At 38.1% G+C, this 14751-nt stretch overlaps 1 protein-coding gene across 4 annotated transcripts in view; it reads left to right on the forward strand.

The window, feature by feature from the left end:
- Window positions 1–2377: 2377 nt before the first annotated feature.
- Window positions 2378–14751, forward strand: part of TAX1BP1 (Tax1 binding protein 1) — a 55667-nt gene continuing 43293 nt past the window's right edge. For 3 of the 4 annotated variants that reach the window (XM_036405314.1, XM_036405334.1, XM_036405328.1), the window contains exons 1-2: window positions 2378–2476; window positions 5291–5473. In XM_036405314.1, coding sequence (XP_036261207.1) covers window positions 5297–5473 — 177 coding nt within the window. In that variant the 5' untranslated portion in view covers window positions 2378–2476; window positions 5291–5296. Of the gene's footprint in view, window positions 2477–5279; window positions 5474–14751 lie in introns of all 4 variants that reach the window. The other variant, XM_036405321.2, reaches the window with a different exon arrangement.

The raw sequence follows: 14751 nt of genomic DNA on the forward strand, positions 1-14751 counted from the left end.
AATTCAGACTTATCAAGGCACTCAACCATTAATTCTCAGCCAAGTGCAAGTATCACCAGTTCTAGTCACATTTTTCTTGATTTAGATCTTTGTACAAGGATATTGATTGTTGATTCTGGGATCACTGTGCACCACTTGTCCATTTTGGTCAAGTATTTAATTTCTTGACATGACAATAAAAAATTAGAAAAGGGTCTGCAGCATCTTTCTGTAAAATATCTATAAATTCTAGAGGGATAGGATTGGCATCGAAATCTAGCATGCAAAAGCATACATGAGAACACATTAAACCACACATTTATTTTAGTCAGAAATAGTTTTATATTATATATATAACCACCATTATGTGGTTTAGATAGCAAGTTTAGAAGTTTAAAAATACATTTTCCTGAAAATTGTGGATATAAGTACAAGAAAAGACAAGATAATTCTTGATTTATTTGTCCTAATATTTTCACTGCTCAACTAAATGCCAGCATTTCAGTAGATTTTTTTACCTCTTCCATATGCATTAAGCAATAGAAATAATAACTGAATACTGAATTATGAGTAAACCATAGCTTTATTGACTAAATGAACATTATTAAGTGAACATGGAAATATCTCAAGTTTCTTAAAAAACTCAGAACTGAGAAGTATTTTTTTTAAATTAGGAAAGAGAGGTGGGTTGTTTGTTTGTTTTTCCAGGCATTCACTTGTCAAAATTTTGTAAGCTGCAAAAGAAAAATCTTTATTTCAAATTTTCCATCATATTCCCATAAATCTGCATTGTAATGGCTTTAAAGAAAGCAGAACTACTTTGTCTCACCAATGCTGACATTCCCCAGCTGATGACTGTAAACCCCGAGTTCTTCCTAAGTTCCAGCCCACATGAGAACAGTGTCTTGTGACTCTTAGACAGCCCTTTATCACATCATACAGAGTAAAGAGCAGCAAGGAGAAGAAATGGAGGACAGAGATAAGAGGGAATAGCTCTTCCTACCTCCTTACAAATTTTTATTGCTGAACAAGTTACCGGTTTCATTTTCCACTACAAAAGTTCATCTCATCTTACAAGAGAGATTGCTCTACATACACTTCTTGTGTTTTCTAAAGTGATCAGTTAGTACTATGCAGGGAATCTATTGCTTTCCAGGAAAACATGGAATGTATGGAGGATATAAGAGATTATTCATTGTGACTACAAATCAAAAGATAATTTAGTAATCTGTGACACACCTTAAAACACAAGACTGTTTTCAGAAACAAAAATGCAAGTGCAATGAATAACCATAATTACTTAAAGACACTTTTTATGCTCCAGCTTAGTTTCATTTCCGTTAGGACTGACCATGAAAAAACAGGTGAACTTGTAAGAAACCTAACTCCATAATTCTAATGATTAATCATATTATTTATAATAACACTATGTCTCTCCACATAACCTGTTTGTTTAAAATACACATGAAAACACGTAAGAAATGGTAGCAGCAAAGAATTGAAGATGATCTTGAAGACAGTTTGTAGTAGCAACCAACACTGGGTGCACTGGGACAAATCCTGCTTACCAGTGATGGGTACTCATCACTGGTTGCTTTTACTCAGCACTGTGACTCTGGTCAGTGCTCCATGAGCTGCTTTTGGATGAAAATTGAATGGAGCCTGTGAAATAGTTGTGAGCCTAGTCAGAAAAGCCTTAATGCCCAAACCATGTAAATCCAGATTGTTTTAAAAATATCAGATGTGATAAAAGGTATTAATCCTGTACAAACTTGTGGGAACTAAAGTCATTAAGGTGGTGGAGTCACCATCCCTAAAGGCGTTCAAGAAACCACGTGGCATTTAGTGCCACGGTCTAGTTGACAAAGTGGTGATTGGTCAAAGGTCGGACGCAATGAGCTCAAAGGTCTTTTCCAACCTAAATGATTCTGTGCTTCCCTGGTTCTCCGAGGCGGTGCTGTGTGATGTAACACCCTTTCATGGAGATCCGCCAAGGTACCCAGGCAGGACCCTGTGTAAGCGTGTACAGTCGCTCTTATCTCAGCCCTCCGTTGCCCTGGGAAGACGTGCAAAGGCTGGCAGATTAACGGTGACCTACAGGGTGACGGCAGCCTGTGTCTTGACGTGGGACGGAAGAGGAGATGATTAATTCGGGGTAACTGGGCGCGACAGAGGTGATGTTGTAATCACGGACAAGACAGAAGGGCACCGTGGGAGCGCTGTACGGAGGAAACAGCAGCCCGGTCGGGCACACGGCCCGTACAGCGCCGTGCCTGCACCCCCGAGCCCCACCGAGAGCGTGTGCCCGTGGGAAGCGGAGACCACCGGTTCCCAGCGGGAACCGCCGACTCCCCGGTTCCCAACCGGATCTGTGTCGGGGCCCGCCCCGTGCGGGCAGGGCCGGGCTGGAAGTGACGCGGCCGGACGGGCGGAGCTGCGCGGCGCTGGTGGCGGAGGCCCCATGTTGATGTCCCCGGCGCCCTCCGCGTCTGCCTAGGTAAGAGCTGTCCGGAGCCGGCCGGGGAGCCCGGGCAGGGCTGACACGCTCCTTCCCGCCGGCCTCCGGCTGCTTCTGGGCCGGGCCGGGGCGGCCGGGCCGTGCGGCCGCGGTTCTGCGCCACCGGCCCCCGGCAGCTGTTCGGGCCGGCCGTGGTCAGCAGGGGAGCGGCGGGGCCGGGCTGCGGGAGCCGGCGGGGCTCCCCTGCCCGCGGGGGAAGAGGGAGGCCCGGAGCCAAGGTGACCGTGTCGGGCAGGTGGCGGAGCAGCGGCGGGGAAGGGGCGGGAGGCAGCGCAGGTGGGGGCCGAGGTGTCGGCGGTCTGGGACCGCAGCTGGTGGACTCCAGGAGGAGCTGTCTGGGGTGGTGCGGCTCGTCCTGCTTTTGTTTTTCCTGCTGGACGAGCTTTTCCTCCTTTTCGCCGTCCTTTCCGCTGCGCAAAGCCAAACGCGTCGTTTAGCGTTCCCGTGGGAAGCGCTTGTCATGTCAGTAATGAAGCCTGTGCGTAGCTCTTCCTCCTCCTCTCCCGTTGCCTAGCCGGTAGCTGCGAGTTAAGCAAGCAAGTACCCAGCATCCCCATATCCTTGAACTGTAAGTAGATCTGAGCATCACCTAAGCTCCGGGGATTTTCCTGCTAGGCAACAGTAATCCCACATGATTGTGCTGGTCTGCACAAGTTAGATTTGTGAGCAGTTCTGCTTTGGGTTGGAAACCAGTCTGCCTTTACTGGTTCCACTAGGGCTAGCTGACAACCAATGTGCAGAAGTGGATAGAAGTGGATATTTTTTTTTCCTTTTGGTTGAGGTTGGTGTTTTTTTTTTTTTTTTTTTTTTTTTAATATGTGCTTAGGTTGAGCTGTACAATTTTAAAGACAGACGTACTTAAAAAAATTCAATTGGTTTTATTATTAATGCTGTATTTACTCTTATTGTACTTATTCTACCTGATCACTATTTCAAGTCAATGTTATTTGGCTGTTACTGAATTACTAAAAATTAATTAGTTGGCTGCAATTGAAAATAACTAAGGTTATTCTTTTTCTATTAGAACCATAGAAATTGCTGATGCATACCATTTATAGTTCAGAGTGAAGTTGAGAGATGCCTCTGTTTTGAGATGTGTGGGAGTTTTCAGGATTTTACTGTGCTGTAACATTTCCTATTCTGGACTGAAGCTACATAACTGATAAGATTTATTGTGTACCTTGTTGTCTCTAGAAAACTGTGTTTTGATCTTTACTCAGTTTATTGTGGAAGTCATTTTTTTTTCTTTTATATCTGTTAATATTCACAAGCTTTGTGTTTTATCTTGTAACCCGTGTTGGTCAGTATACAAGATTGTTTTTTATTTAACATCTGATACATTGAAATAATGTCGTGGCTGTATGTAATTCATGTGGTACTCTACATGAGTAGAGTACTCTACATGAGTAGAGTACTCTAAGTTGAGCAGTAATAACCTTAAAATATTGATGGCTTAAAACTAAAAAAAAACCCAAACCCTTGTATTTACCTTTTCCTTGTTTTGGATGATGGATATGTTTTTACTTCAGAGTGCAGTTTGTTTCAGAAATCACAAGGTTTTTACTACTTATTTTTTAACTGGTGAAAGGCTATAGAAGGTACACAGAAACCTTTTCATATTTGAACTACTTGAGGCTTGCAGTGAGTGACCTGTCTCCTTTTGGTTTTGGTTTCCACATGTATCTTCAATGAAAGTAACATATTATGTCACACATTTGGCAGTTACCTCTTTCAAGGTGTGAATGTGCTTGGTCGGCATAAAATTACTTTCAACAGCAATTGTAAGAACAGGATAGCTCATCTTTCCAGAATGTCAGATACATAAGGCCCTAATCCTCCTAATATCAAATGTTTTGGCAAAATTTTGATTATACAATGGAGTCAGACACTTGAAACTTCTCACTTGCATATTTTTGGTAGATATTGCCGAATCTGAGGAAGGGATGTTCTTCTTCTGCTCGTGAAGCATCTTGTGTTACTGTGGTCTGTAGCACTATGTATCCTGAATGAGGTGGTGAATGGAAAGCACGATTAAAAGCTTTTGCAGTCCAACTGATTAGTGTTAATCCCTCCAACTGCATGCATACCTCATTGTTCCTGCTATCAATGCAGGCCATTGTTTATGGTAATGAAGCTAAACACCAAAGTATGTGTTACAGTGAGAATAGTAAAAGATGCCCACAGACTGCTAAACGGGGGCAGGAAAACTCTTGAAGTAGGGAAAAAAGCCAGCCCAAACAAAACCCTCCTGTTTACATAAACGTTCTTATTTTTAAAAAATGTCTTAAAATGGAACTGTGATACTTTTACTGAGAGGGGAGGGAAAACTTCTTGTGTAAAAATGCTGTGAAAAGTACTGAGCAGTACAGATTTGAGAAAAATTTAAAGCAGGGAAACTACGGAACTGTTGTTCTTCTTTAGCATGTCTAGAACCATTAAGAATCTTTCATTCTTTCATTAAGTTAGAACCCTGCTTTGTTTTCACACCACTGCTTTTATTTTCCACTTTCTGACACTGAGATATAATACTGGGGGCATTCAGCTAAGCAATGCTTCCTCTCCATCTTGATGTCATTGCTGAAATGACTGCTCTTTTTATTCTGAGAGGTGGTTGTTTTGGAGAGATGCTGAGGCAGTGCACTTTGGTGAATTTAGTCTACGCCTCTCTGTTTTCAGAACAGGGGAACTAATTGTTAGGTTTTTCTCTCATACGTATTTCAACTAGATTAATTTTTGTAACTTCACTAGTTTTTCCACTATGTTCAAGTAATAACTTCTACAGTTTTGTTACAGGTAACCATGTCATCCTTTCAAGAAGTTCCATCTTCAGCTAGCACTTTGCAGACCTCCAATTTTGCACACGTGATTTTTCAAAATGTTGCGAAAAGTTACCTTCCAAACACACATCTTGAATGTCACTACACTCTAACCCAGTTTATCCATCCTCATCAGAAGGACTGGGTTGGTATTTTCAAGGTAAGTTATGCTTGTTCTATTGCTTGTTTTTTAAATGTTTGCTGGCTCTCTTGCAAGTTAAAATAAATCTCAGCAACAGTAAACTTTTAAGTTGAACATCACTTAAGTGATATATTGGTTCCTGCTGTTAGAGTGTCAGTTTTGTAACAAAGACTAAACTAGAGACCGAAACTAAAGGTGTGAGTCCAGCTGGAAGTCTGCTGGAATAAAGAGGCTTAATGTATGCAGTATTAAATGGAAATTATTTGAGAAGAGATGTGTGGTTACAGAGTGATGCTGTGAACAGGACCGAGTGAAGAATGTGGTACTGTGTGTGAAATATGCACGCAAAGAATGAAAACTAAGCTGGAGATAACTTGACCCACACCCCTGACTAATTTTTATTGCTAGAACAGGCTGAACAGTATAGATCACTAAAATTATTCAAAACAGATCCTTGGAAAAAAGATATTTGGAGATATTTCCAAAGGTTAGTAAAGCTTCATTTATGGGATTAGAAATTGATTAATTCTTATATCTACTTCTGTTTAAGAAATTAATTTGTCTATCTTTGTTAGTATAGCTCCTAATAAATGATGCTTAAATTCCTTATTTGCATTTTATTTAAGAGAAGTTTTGATTTGGGCTTTAATGGAGTGATGCTTAGGCAGTGGGGAGGTGAGAAGGGTGACAGACTGATTTATTACTGGAGCACTTTTCCTGTAGAACTCAGTTCACTGTTTAAGAATGTAAATGGTTGACTTTGTTGTAATCTGGAGATTGTGAGTCTTTATTCAAGCTAAATTACTCCTCTGCAGTATAGAAGTTCTGTGCTGTGTAACAAAGTGTTTTTAATGCCATGTACAGTGACTGTATAGTTACTAAATTGTACCAGGGAGGCATTGGCTTACCAACAGGCACATTTCCCTGGTAAGACATGTGTCTTATTTCCAAAGTTTTGACAAATATGTAACTGAGAAAACACTTGAATGTTTAGTTCATGGCATTCATGAAATTTAAAACACCCTTCTTTATCAAAAGTTTATAGTCGGTTCTGTTTATATTGCGTGTAAGCATCTTGAAATTATTGAAATGCGAATATAATGGCTTTGTCTGTTGGCCTAAGTGAGGGAGGCAATCAGGCAGGACTCTAGAATTACTAATTAGGTAAAAGAAAAAAGAAGTTGGGAAACAGTGTTTCAGTGATTACACAATGTGCTGTGTGCAATGTACAGGTATCTGATTTCATCTTGGCTGTGATGATAGTTTTCTTAAACTATTGACGTTCTACTTTATTCTGCCTTAAGAGAGGCGGATAATACTTTGGCAGTCATTTGAGGAACATGTTGAGCTGGCATAAGGTAGTTCTACTGTTCAAAGAAACATCTTTAATGCAGGGTGGCTTGTTTCTTGTGCTTCCTCTTCATGTGAAAGGAGATCTTGTGTGGTGAATCAGACTGAGGTTAAGATCAGTGTTTTGTGACTGGATTTTTAAAATGGAATTCCCCAAGTGAATTTCCAGTTTGCCTGATTCACATCAGTATAAGGGGAGGAAGCATTGCAAGGTGGCAAGAATAAAAATGGCTTTCTTTTAGTGGTTATATCAGCTTACACTAAGTGTTATGAATATACTTAGTATTGTTACAGTACACTGAGTTAAATAGAGCCAGCTGTCTTAACTATATCTGTGTCTACAAATATGTATGTGCAATGCTTGCAGTAAAATAAACTATGAAAACCTAGTCATCTTGGGATAGATAATAGAAGTTGTACTGTGATCTGAATGTAAAAATGAGTGACTTCTAGAGAACTGATTGTTCATGAGCAAATAAAAAAGCACCTGGAGGTGGCTTGAAACCTAATAAAAGCAGAAAGGGGTTTTATCATTTACTTCTCTTAAACACGTATGAAGGTTGCAATGCATGGTTAGCAAATTGAGCCTATGATTAAAAAAAAAAAAGGCCAAAAAAAAGAACAAAAAAAATCTTGACTAATTATGAGAACAGTAATTAATGATCTTTAGTATTGGCTGGTATGCAGTGAAAGTGGGATTTCTATGAGAGAACTCAAAGTGTCGATTCACAGACTGTTCATGTAGAGTGAATAAAGTTCACTTTGTCCTTTTGAAGTGCATAAGTTGTTTAAAAAACAAATCTGAAATCTTTGCCTGAAATTGCACAGAAGGTAACTAGTGTTGTAATAGTGAATAGTGGACAGAGTAAAAAGGCACCTAGTTAAAAAAAAAAAAAATAGAAAACCTCAGCCAAAAGCCCCAACAAACAGTGGTAATTTCAGATTGGTGTGGAAAATAAATACGAAGTAAGATTCTTCCTGCGCTCTGTGAGCATTGCTGTTTTTAGTTATAGTGTTGATTTTTGTTGAATTTTAGGGATCAGTGGCTTCAGCAGTATTCTGTCTTGTTTGCTCTACTGGCTGGATAAGATTATTTTTTATGGAACTGAAAAAAAGCTTAGGTTAGAAATTAGGTACTTTTTAAGTGAATGGTTTTTATTTAGGATATGAGTGCTTTTCTTCAGCAACAATGATGTCTTGAGTAAATATTGGTTATATATATATCCTTATATTATTGCATTTGTTTTGCTTGTCCAGCTGTTAGTGCAGCTGCACAGTGAAATGGATCAGTAGGATGATCTGCCAGGAAAATACAGCCTCCTCCCTAAGCTTTTACCCTCTTATTTCATAACTGACTTGGTTCTTGGTTTGATCATGGTGTGGTGCAGCTGTGCTGGTGTCACTGTGATGGAAACAAGGGGACTGGGAAGGCATATATGGGAAGGGCTATGCCTGCTTTATTGGTATGGCTGCTTAAAATGGAATGACTATTGAAGCTTCTTTTTCAAACTTTTTTAGAATATTCTTCTTAATAGCAGCTTACTTGAAGTTGTGAAGGTTAAGATTCTACCAGCTTCTCTGCATATGCTGTAGGTGAAATGTGAATTTTTTTTGTTCCCAGTGTAAGTTGCTAAATGTTGAACTTCAGTAATAATGAGCGGAAGGCTCTTTGAGGTGGCAGTAACAGATTTAAAAGTGTTCCCAGGCAAGTAATTTTGTATTGCTTAGAAAAATAAAGACCCAGTGTTCATAAACTGAAAGAGTAATGTTGTATATAGAATTATTTCAGATGTGCCATTTTTTTTACAAACTAGATGCATCTAAATGCATACACTAATTCTGGGATTGGACATCTGACAAAAACTGGGAGATGTAGGAAGTGCAATAATGAAGATAATATCCTTTAGAGCAGAAGTTCTGCATATGCATTTTTTATTGGTTTTGTGTTTATTACTTGTCCCCTACAGGAGAGGAGTCAAATGCAGGTTTTGACTCAGTCTTCAAGTCTGCTATCTGTCATTGCTACTATGTGTTTTTTTGCTTTTAGGATATACTGGAGAGTTATCTGTAATCAAGTACTTAAAGGTCTTGATCAGTTATGTCCTTGTGTGTTACCATGAAAATAAAAGGCATTTTTTTCAGATAAGTACTGGTCTAGTATTTGGCATGGCCATCCAGAGCCCGAGTTCCTCTTCATGCAGTTTTACAGGAACTAGAATTTGAGATCAGCTTTCCCTCTACTGAGGGTTTCTGTGCAGGATAACCTGATGGTTCCTAGTGTGGAGTCAAAGGTGAGAAGTCTTACCATCCTTGATTGATTTCCTAGGAGGTCTCTATTCCTAGAGGGATCCAAGACCTCTTTATTTGTTTCTGCTCATCTTTGGTTAATCAGAATCTGGAGAGGCCTTTAATGTAACCCAAATCTAAACTTTTGAAATGAGGGAAAATAAAGAATATGTGCACTGCATCTGGTTGCAAAACTGGCCTGTCTGTAGGTACTCCTAATTTCCGGCAAGGGCAGTCTGCATCTCATGACTATAAAATAAAATAATCGTATGACTGAGTGATATTTTTTGCATTATTAATACATAATGTCCAGATTTGCAGAAGTGTTTGAAAAGCCTGCTTGGTTTCTAGGAAGCAGTGCCTACCTCTTTGTCTGGAGCACGTGTTTGCAAATAGGGCTGTAAAATGTTCAGTATACAAGAGAGGCTGGTTTACTCCACATCTTAGAGGCACAAGGAAGGGCTCTTGTGGGCATTAGAAAGATATTGCATCAAGAGAATGGTGTTAAAGTGTAGGTGTTTGTGAGGTATATCATAGTATTTTGTGAATTTCTGAACATATAATTTAGCTGAGACCAGCATGCCGGAATGACCTGCAATATCAGCACATAACCAATCTTACATATGTTACGTTAATGACTTCAGTCTTGCTGTGTCATTAATTAACTATTTAATCAAAACTTTTCTGTTCCTCAGTTCTAGTTGATACATTTTTCTAAGTAATCTACATTACCATTCTTCTAGGATATTGACTAGTTGTAGGCATGCTTTGATACTGACTGTCTCAGAGTAACCGTAGAGAAGAAAAGAAAATAATTTCTTTCTTAATTTTTATATTTTTAATATTCACAATTAAACATTAAAAGTGGATAGCCAATGTTCTGGCAACCTAACACATGGAACAACTGAGTAATCAGAATTGAGAAGATCTTGGCAACTTATTGAACGCAAAAAGTACCTCTTGCTCAGAGAGAGTACTCAGTGCTTACAAGGCCACATCTGAGGTACTGTTTGTGCATCAGTGCAGTGCCTGTGTTTGTATGCAACTTAATTTCTGTCTTTTCAATGTCCTTATTTATAGAAGATCTCAGAATTAAATTATCTGTGGTCAAAAACCTTTGTAACACAGTTTAACACTGTATTTGATAGAGACTTGAGAAACAACTTGGTGTTTGCGTTTCATCAAGGCAATCTAGCTGTATCTTTGAATAGTATTCTGGGTTATTTAGTTTCTTTTGGACTGCAAATAATAGTATAGCTTGTGTGAGTCATTTGAATATCCTGATTTTGCTGTAGATTGGTAACTTAAGCAGCAATTATTTCCATACAGATTACATTCTGAAGTACAAAACATCTGGATGTGTTATTTGCCACATGCATATAGAAATACCATTTTTTTGGCATGGAATCATCACTGCACAGCTGGCCATGATAGATACAGGAATGTGCAGTGCACAGTATGTCCTGCTGTTAAAATAGCTGGGAAAAGAACTGTTGGAATTCAGAATGTTTTTGAGAATTGCTTTATCTGTGAATTAGAGTGATTCTTTTGGTTTCTGGTTTATTTTCTTTGGAAAGACAAGTAAATAGTACTTGGCATAAAAAGAAGGTCCCTGGCAACATTACTTGCTGTTTCTATATGAGGTGAAGAGAGTGATAATCCAGGTTTATGTGATGTTGCCTTTGACAAAAGGCAAAAGAAGGTTAAAAGAAATTTTAACATTTTTTTTCCAAGTGTCAATAATTTTCTAAAATTATTTGGTTTGGTAGGCTGTAGAATTGGCATAACAAAGTAGCCAGTAATAATTTTGAAATAAAAGACTGTGCTAATTGATAGTTCTTATGAGACATGGTAGCAGGGGAGTAGTTCACTTAAACCCCACCTGTTCTTTCAAAATGTATTTTCATGCTTATCTCTTAAAGTAAACAGTAGCTTTGTTACTCTTTGATCTGTCATATGTTTTTTTTTTGGACAGTAGTTTACATCTGTAACAGGTTTACTTTTAGGGAATTCATATTGTTTCTATATTTATTTTGATTTATACCTAATAGAGGAAGTTGATCCTATGGTCTAGGCACTCTGTCAATGTCATTTTAACATATTCCTCTGAGCTGTGAGGTAGAAATCTAACCAACAAAAGATGATCATAACTTAGGATCCTGATAGTACCTTGATACTGCAACAAATACCACATGTTTGCAATAGTCCAAATTAATGTATGTGTTTGTAACATTCAGCAGAGGTGGACTTCTTCAGGTCTGGGACTGAGAGAGCATTTTGAGACTATAGCCTTTCATAAAGAATCTAGAATACTTTGCAGCCATCTTCTACCCAAGAATGTCACAACCTTGGGGCTCCTGTTGTATAACTGATTTTAATCCCAGTGTGAGTAGCAAGGTCATGTCTGAACTGAAGGCTTAAGCATCTTGGCTAATTCAAAGTTGCATGTGGTATAAGGTGATTACAGACATATTGAAACCCCCAAGGTTTGACTTAGCTTACTTATTTTGAAATGTCTATGCCTGAATGTTACTACAGTGTAACTTATTTAATACTTAAATAAGTACTTTTCCTTATGTCCATGCTCTGAAATTTTTTGTACAGTGTGATTCTTTCAGAGCTGCTATGTAGATGCCATTATTTGCTGATGATGCCTGTGTTCAAAAGTCCATTGCATCAAAGGCATATCAGTGTTAACAGTCAGCATTAACTCTCAGTAATTTTGGCTGGTACGAGCTTCACTGCACCCAGATGCATTTTCCTGCCTGCTAGTTGTTTAGAAGGACTTGGTGTTTGTAGCTGCCGGTTGTAGATTATGCGCTACAGTAGCACAGGCATTGCTGTCACTTTCAAATAGCATTACTTTACTCAGGGTTATGGCCAAACCAAGCCTGCTTGGAGAAATCTCTTCCTATGATGCTGGTCCCAGTGCTGTTTTGCTTAGACATCTGTCCTGTCTGTGGTTTGTGGCAAAGTAAGTGTCTCTTACCATGTGAAACATGGCAAGGCTGCTGACTTACTGTTGTCAGTAATAATTAAACTGTATAACATACATCCAGAACCTTATCTACTGTCTGTAATTTTGCTTCTTTCAGAGGTAGCACATTGTCTTCTTGTAGTACTTAGGGTGCTTTGCCAAATTTCTTTCTCAGCTATTTAATTTAAATTAGAAAAAGGGCTTAATTTTTACTCTGATAAATTTTGTGGTGGGGTTTTTTGTGTGATTTTTAGAAAAAATGGGATCGTAATTAGATATCTACAGTAAAGGCCTGCTGATTATGTCCGAGTTGGTTCAGCTAAACAAGTGTTTTCCAAAGAAATGTTTGCTTCTTTGGCTTGTTGATGTTGTGTAGATGGGTCAGGCACTGTTAATATAGCAGAATGAACACTGCTGTTCTTTCAGCTGTGTAACAGCCTTCTGAGGCCAGGGAACAAAATGCCAAATGAGCCTCCCATGCTGATGGTCTTTCTTTAAGGCACTCTGTCTGCAGGTGGAATCGATTGATTGTACCAAGCGATTTAGAAAGAGAGGAAATTTAACAAAATGGAAAATCAGAAAAATTTTATTTTCCATGTTCATCTGAAACTCAAGAAATGAAAACAAAGTTGGAAATAATTTTTACACTGCAAACACTGTGGAGTTGTAAGGTAGAGCTTTTGCCATAGAAAAGCTTACATTCTGTGTAAGATGAACCAGATGAGAGTTGAAGGAGATACAGTGAAATAAAATGGTTATTGTTTTCCCTCAGGTAGATATTGGATAACTCATTATTGCTATACAGACAGGCACTCCCTATTTATGCTCCCTCCCTCATCCTCCCATTTATTTTTTTTTTTGGCAAATTTTCTTCAAGTTACTCTGTTGAAACATACTATGGGTGAAATGTAAATATGGGAAAGCTAATCTCACTGTGTGATGTGACATTGCAGTAAGAAGGGAGCTTGTACTGTGGGGCAGCACAGAAGAAGAAAAAACTTCTGTGATGACTGCATGTCTGTTTGTGGGTTGAAGGAAAACCTGTCTAGTGTGAGTATTATGGGACAGCTGAGTTGTCCCTACTTGCGCAACCAAATTGCAAAGTGCTTTGTGCTGGGCTCTTAAACTTTACCAGACTTCAGCATTTCCACCGTGGCTACTGAGTTGGTTTATATGACTGAAAAGTCTTTATGATGTCCTAAATTGAAATAAATCTTTTTGCTCAAAAGTAGGAGATAGAAATATCATAAGTGTATTACTCTGTAATGGTCTATTAAAGCTTTCCATTTTATGGAAGGAAAATTAAATTAAGCGAGGTTTCAGTTAGACATTGTACATAATAACCTAATTTGGATATGACATTTTTTTGTGGTATAAATGATGTGTAGTCATGTTTTGGTTTAAAAACATGGCTGAGAAGGTGAAATTAGGATTTGGGTTCTGGATTGTTAATCTCTTGGTTAACTTCTGGAAGGAAAGCAAGAATGTTTGCATTTAGTCACAGCTGTCTAATTTAAAAATGTATTTCAGAGTAGAGTTTGAAAGAATTAAATGTAGAAAATATAGAATAAAGTATTGAGTAGCAGATGCTTTATGTCTAACTCAGTTGTAAAATGGATGTTTTTCTTTCTGTTGCTTTTGGGAAGTTGCATCATCTAAGTCTTAATCTGCTCTTTTGACTGAGAAATAAGAATGTTTCTATTTTTTGACTTTTGAACTCTGAGCAAAATGTTTTCAGAGTTTTCAATGAATTCTTAAAAAAGTAAGGGTATCAGCACAGTCAGTCAATGCAGATGGCTGCTGTGCTCATCAGATGATGAACCTGAGTTCAGGCTTCACAATGAGTTAAGTGTAGTGAGTGTAGTTTGACAGGTAATTCTTCATTTTTCTCCTCTGAACTTCAGAAGGTTTTATGTCAGAGTTCTATAATTTGCAGTGTTTGTGTGCTTGAATGTGGATGTTGTAATGATTGCCATGGGTCGTGCCAGGTTTTTAAGTTGGCACTAATAAACTGTGCCTGTTTTGCTCTTCCTGGCTCAGAGAAAATTTCTCAGTGGGTCCTATATAAATTTTTCATTTACTTAAGATTTCTGATAGCAAGACAGTACTACTGTGCATCAGTATATATTTTATATTTTGACTGGAACTTGGTTTCATGTTTGTAGTTGACTTTTTGTTGATTGTGTTTTTGTTTTTGATGGTGGGTTTTTTTTGGTTGGTTGTTTTTTTTCAACTGATATGTAAAGTTAACTTTAACTTTGGTTTAAGAATGTGTTCTTCATACCAAAATAGATCTGTTAACTTCACATGAGTCTTCAACAAGAATTGTGTGGGTTTCCACATTTTTCCCCTTGTTACCGTCTTTTAACATCTGTTAAGTTCTAATTATTAAAGTAAATAAATATGTTTGGAGCTTCATAAATATTCATAATTTTCATAAATTTTTAGAACTTGCTTAATAAATTAAGGGAATGAAAAATTATACAGTATTATTGAAGACTTATTTTAAATATATTTTTATAATGGACATAATTTCTCTCAGTGGCTTTTTTTCATTATTTTGAATTTCAAATGCAGGAATGAAATTTTCAAATCATTCTAACAAGCATTTGTTTGTTTTCAATATAATGTTTTCATGAGAAGAGGTGCTCAGTGTTAGTTATATCAGCTGTTTTGGCAGTTG

Source organism: Molothrus ater, chromosome 1, assembly GCF_012460135.2.
Source record: "Molothrus ater isolate BHLD 08-10-18 breed brown headed cowbird chromosome 1, BPBGC_Mater_1.1, whole genome shotgun sequence".
Classification (NCBI taxonomy): domain Eukaryota; kingdom Metazoa; phylum Chordata; class Aves; order Passeriformes; family Icteridae; genus Molothrus; species Molothrus ater.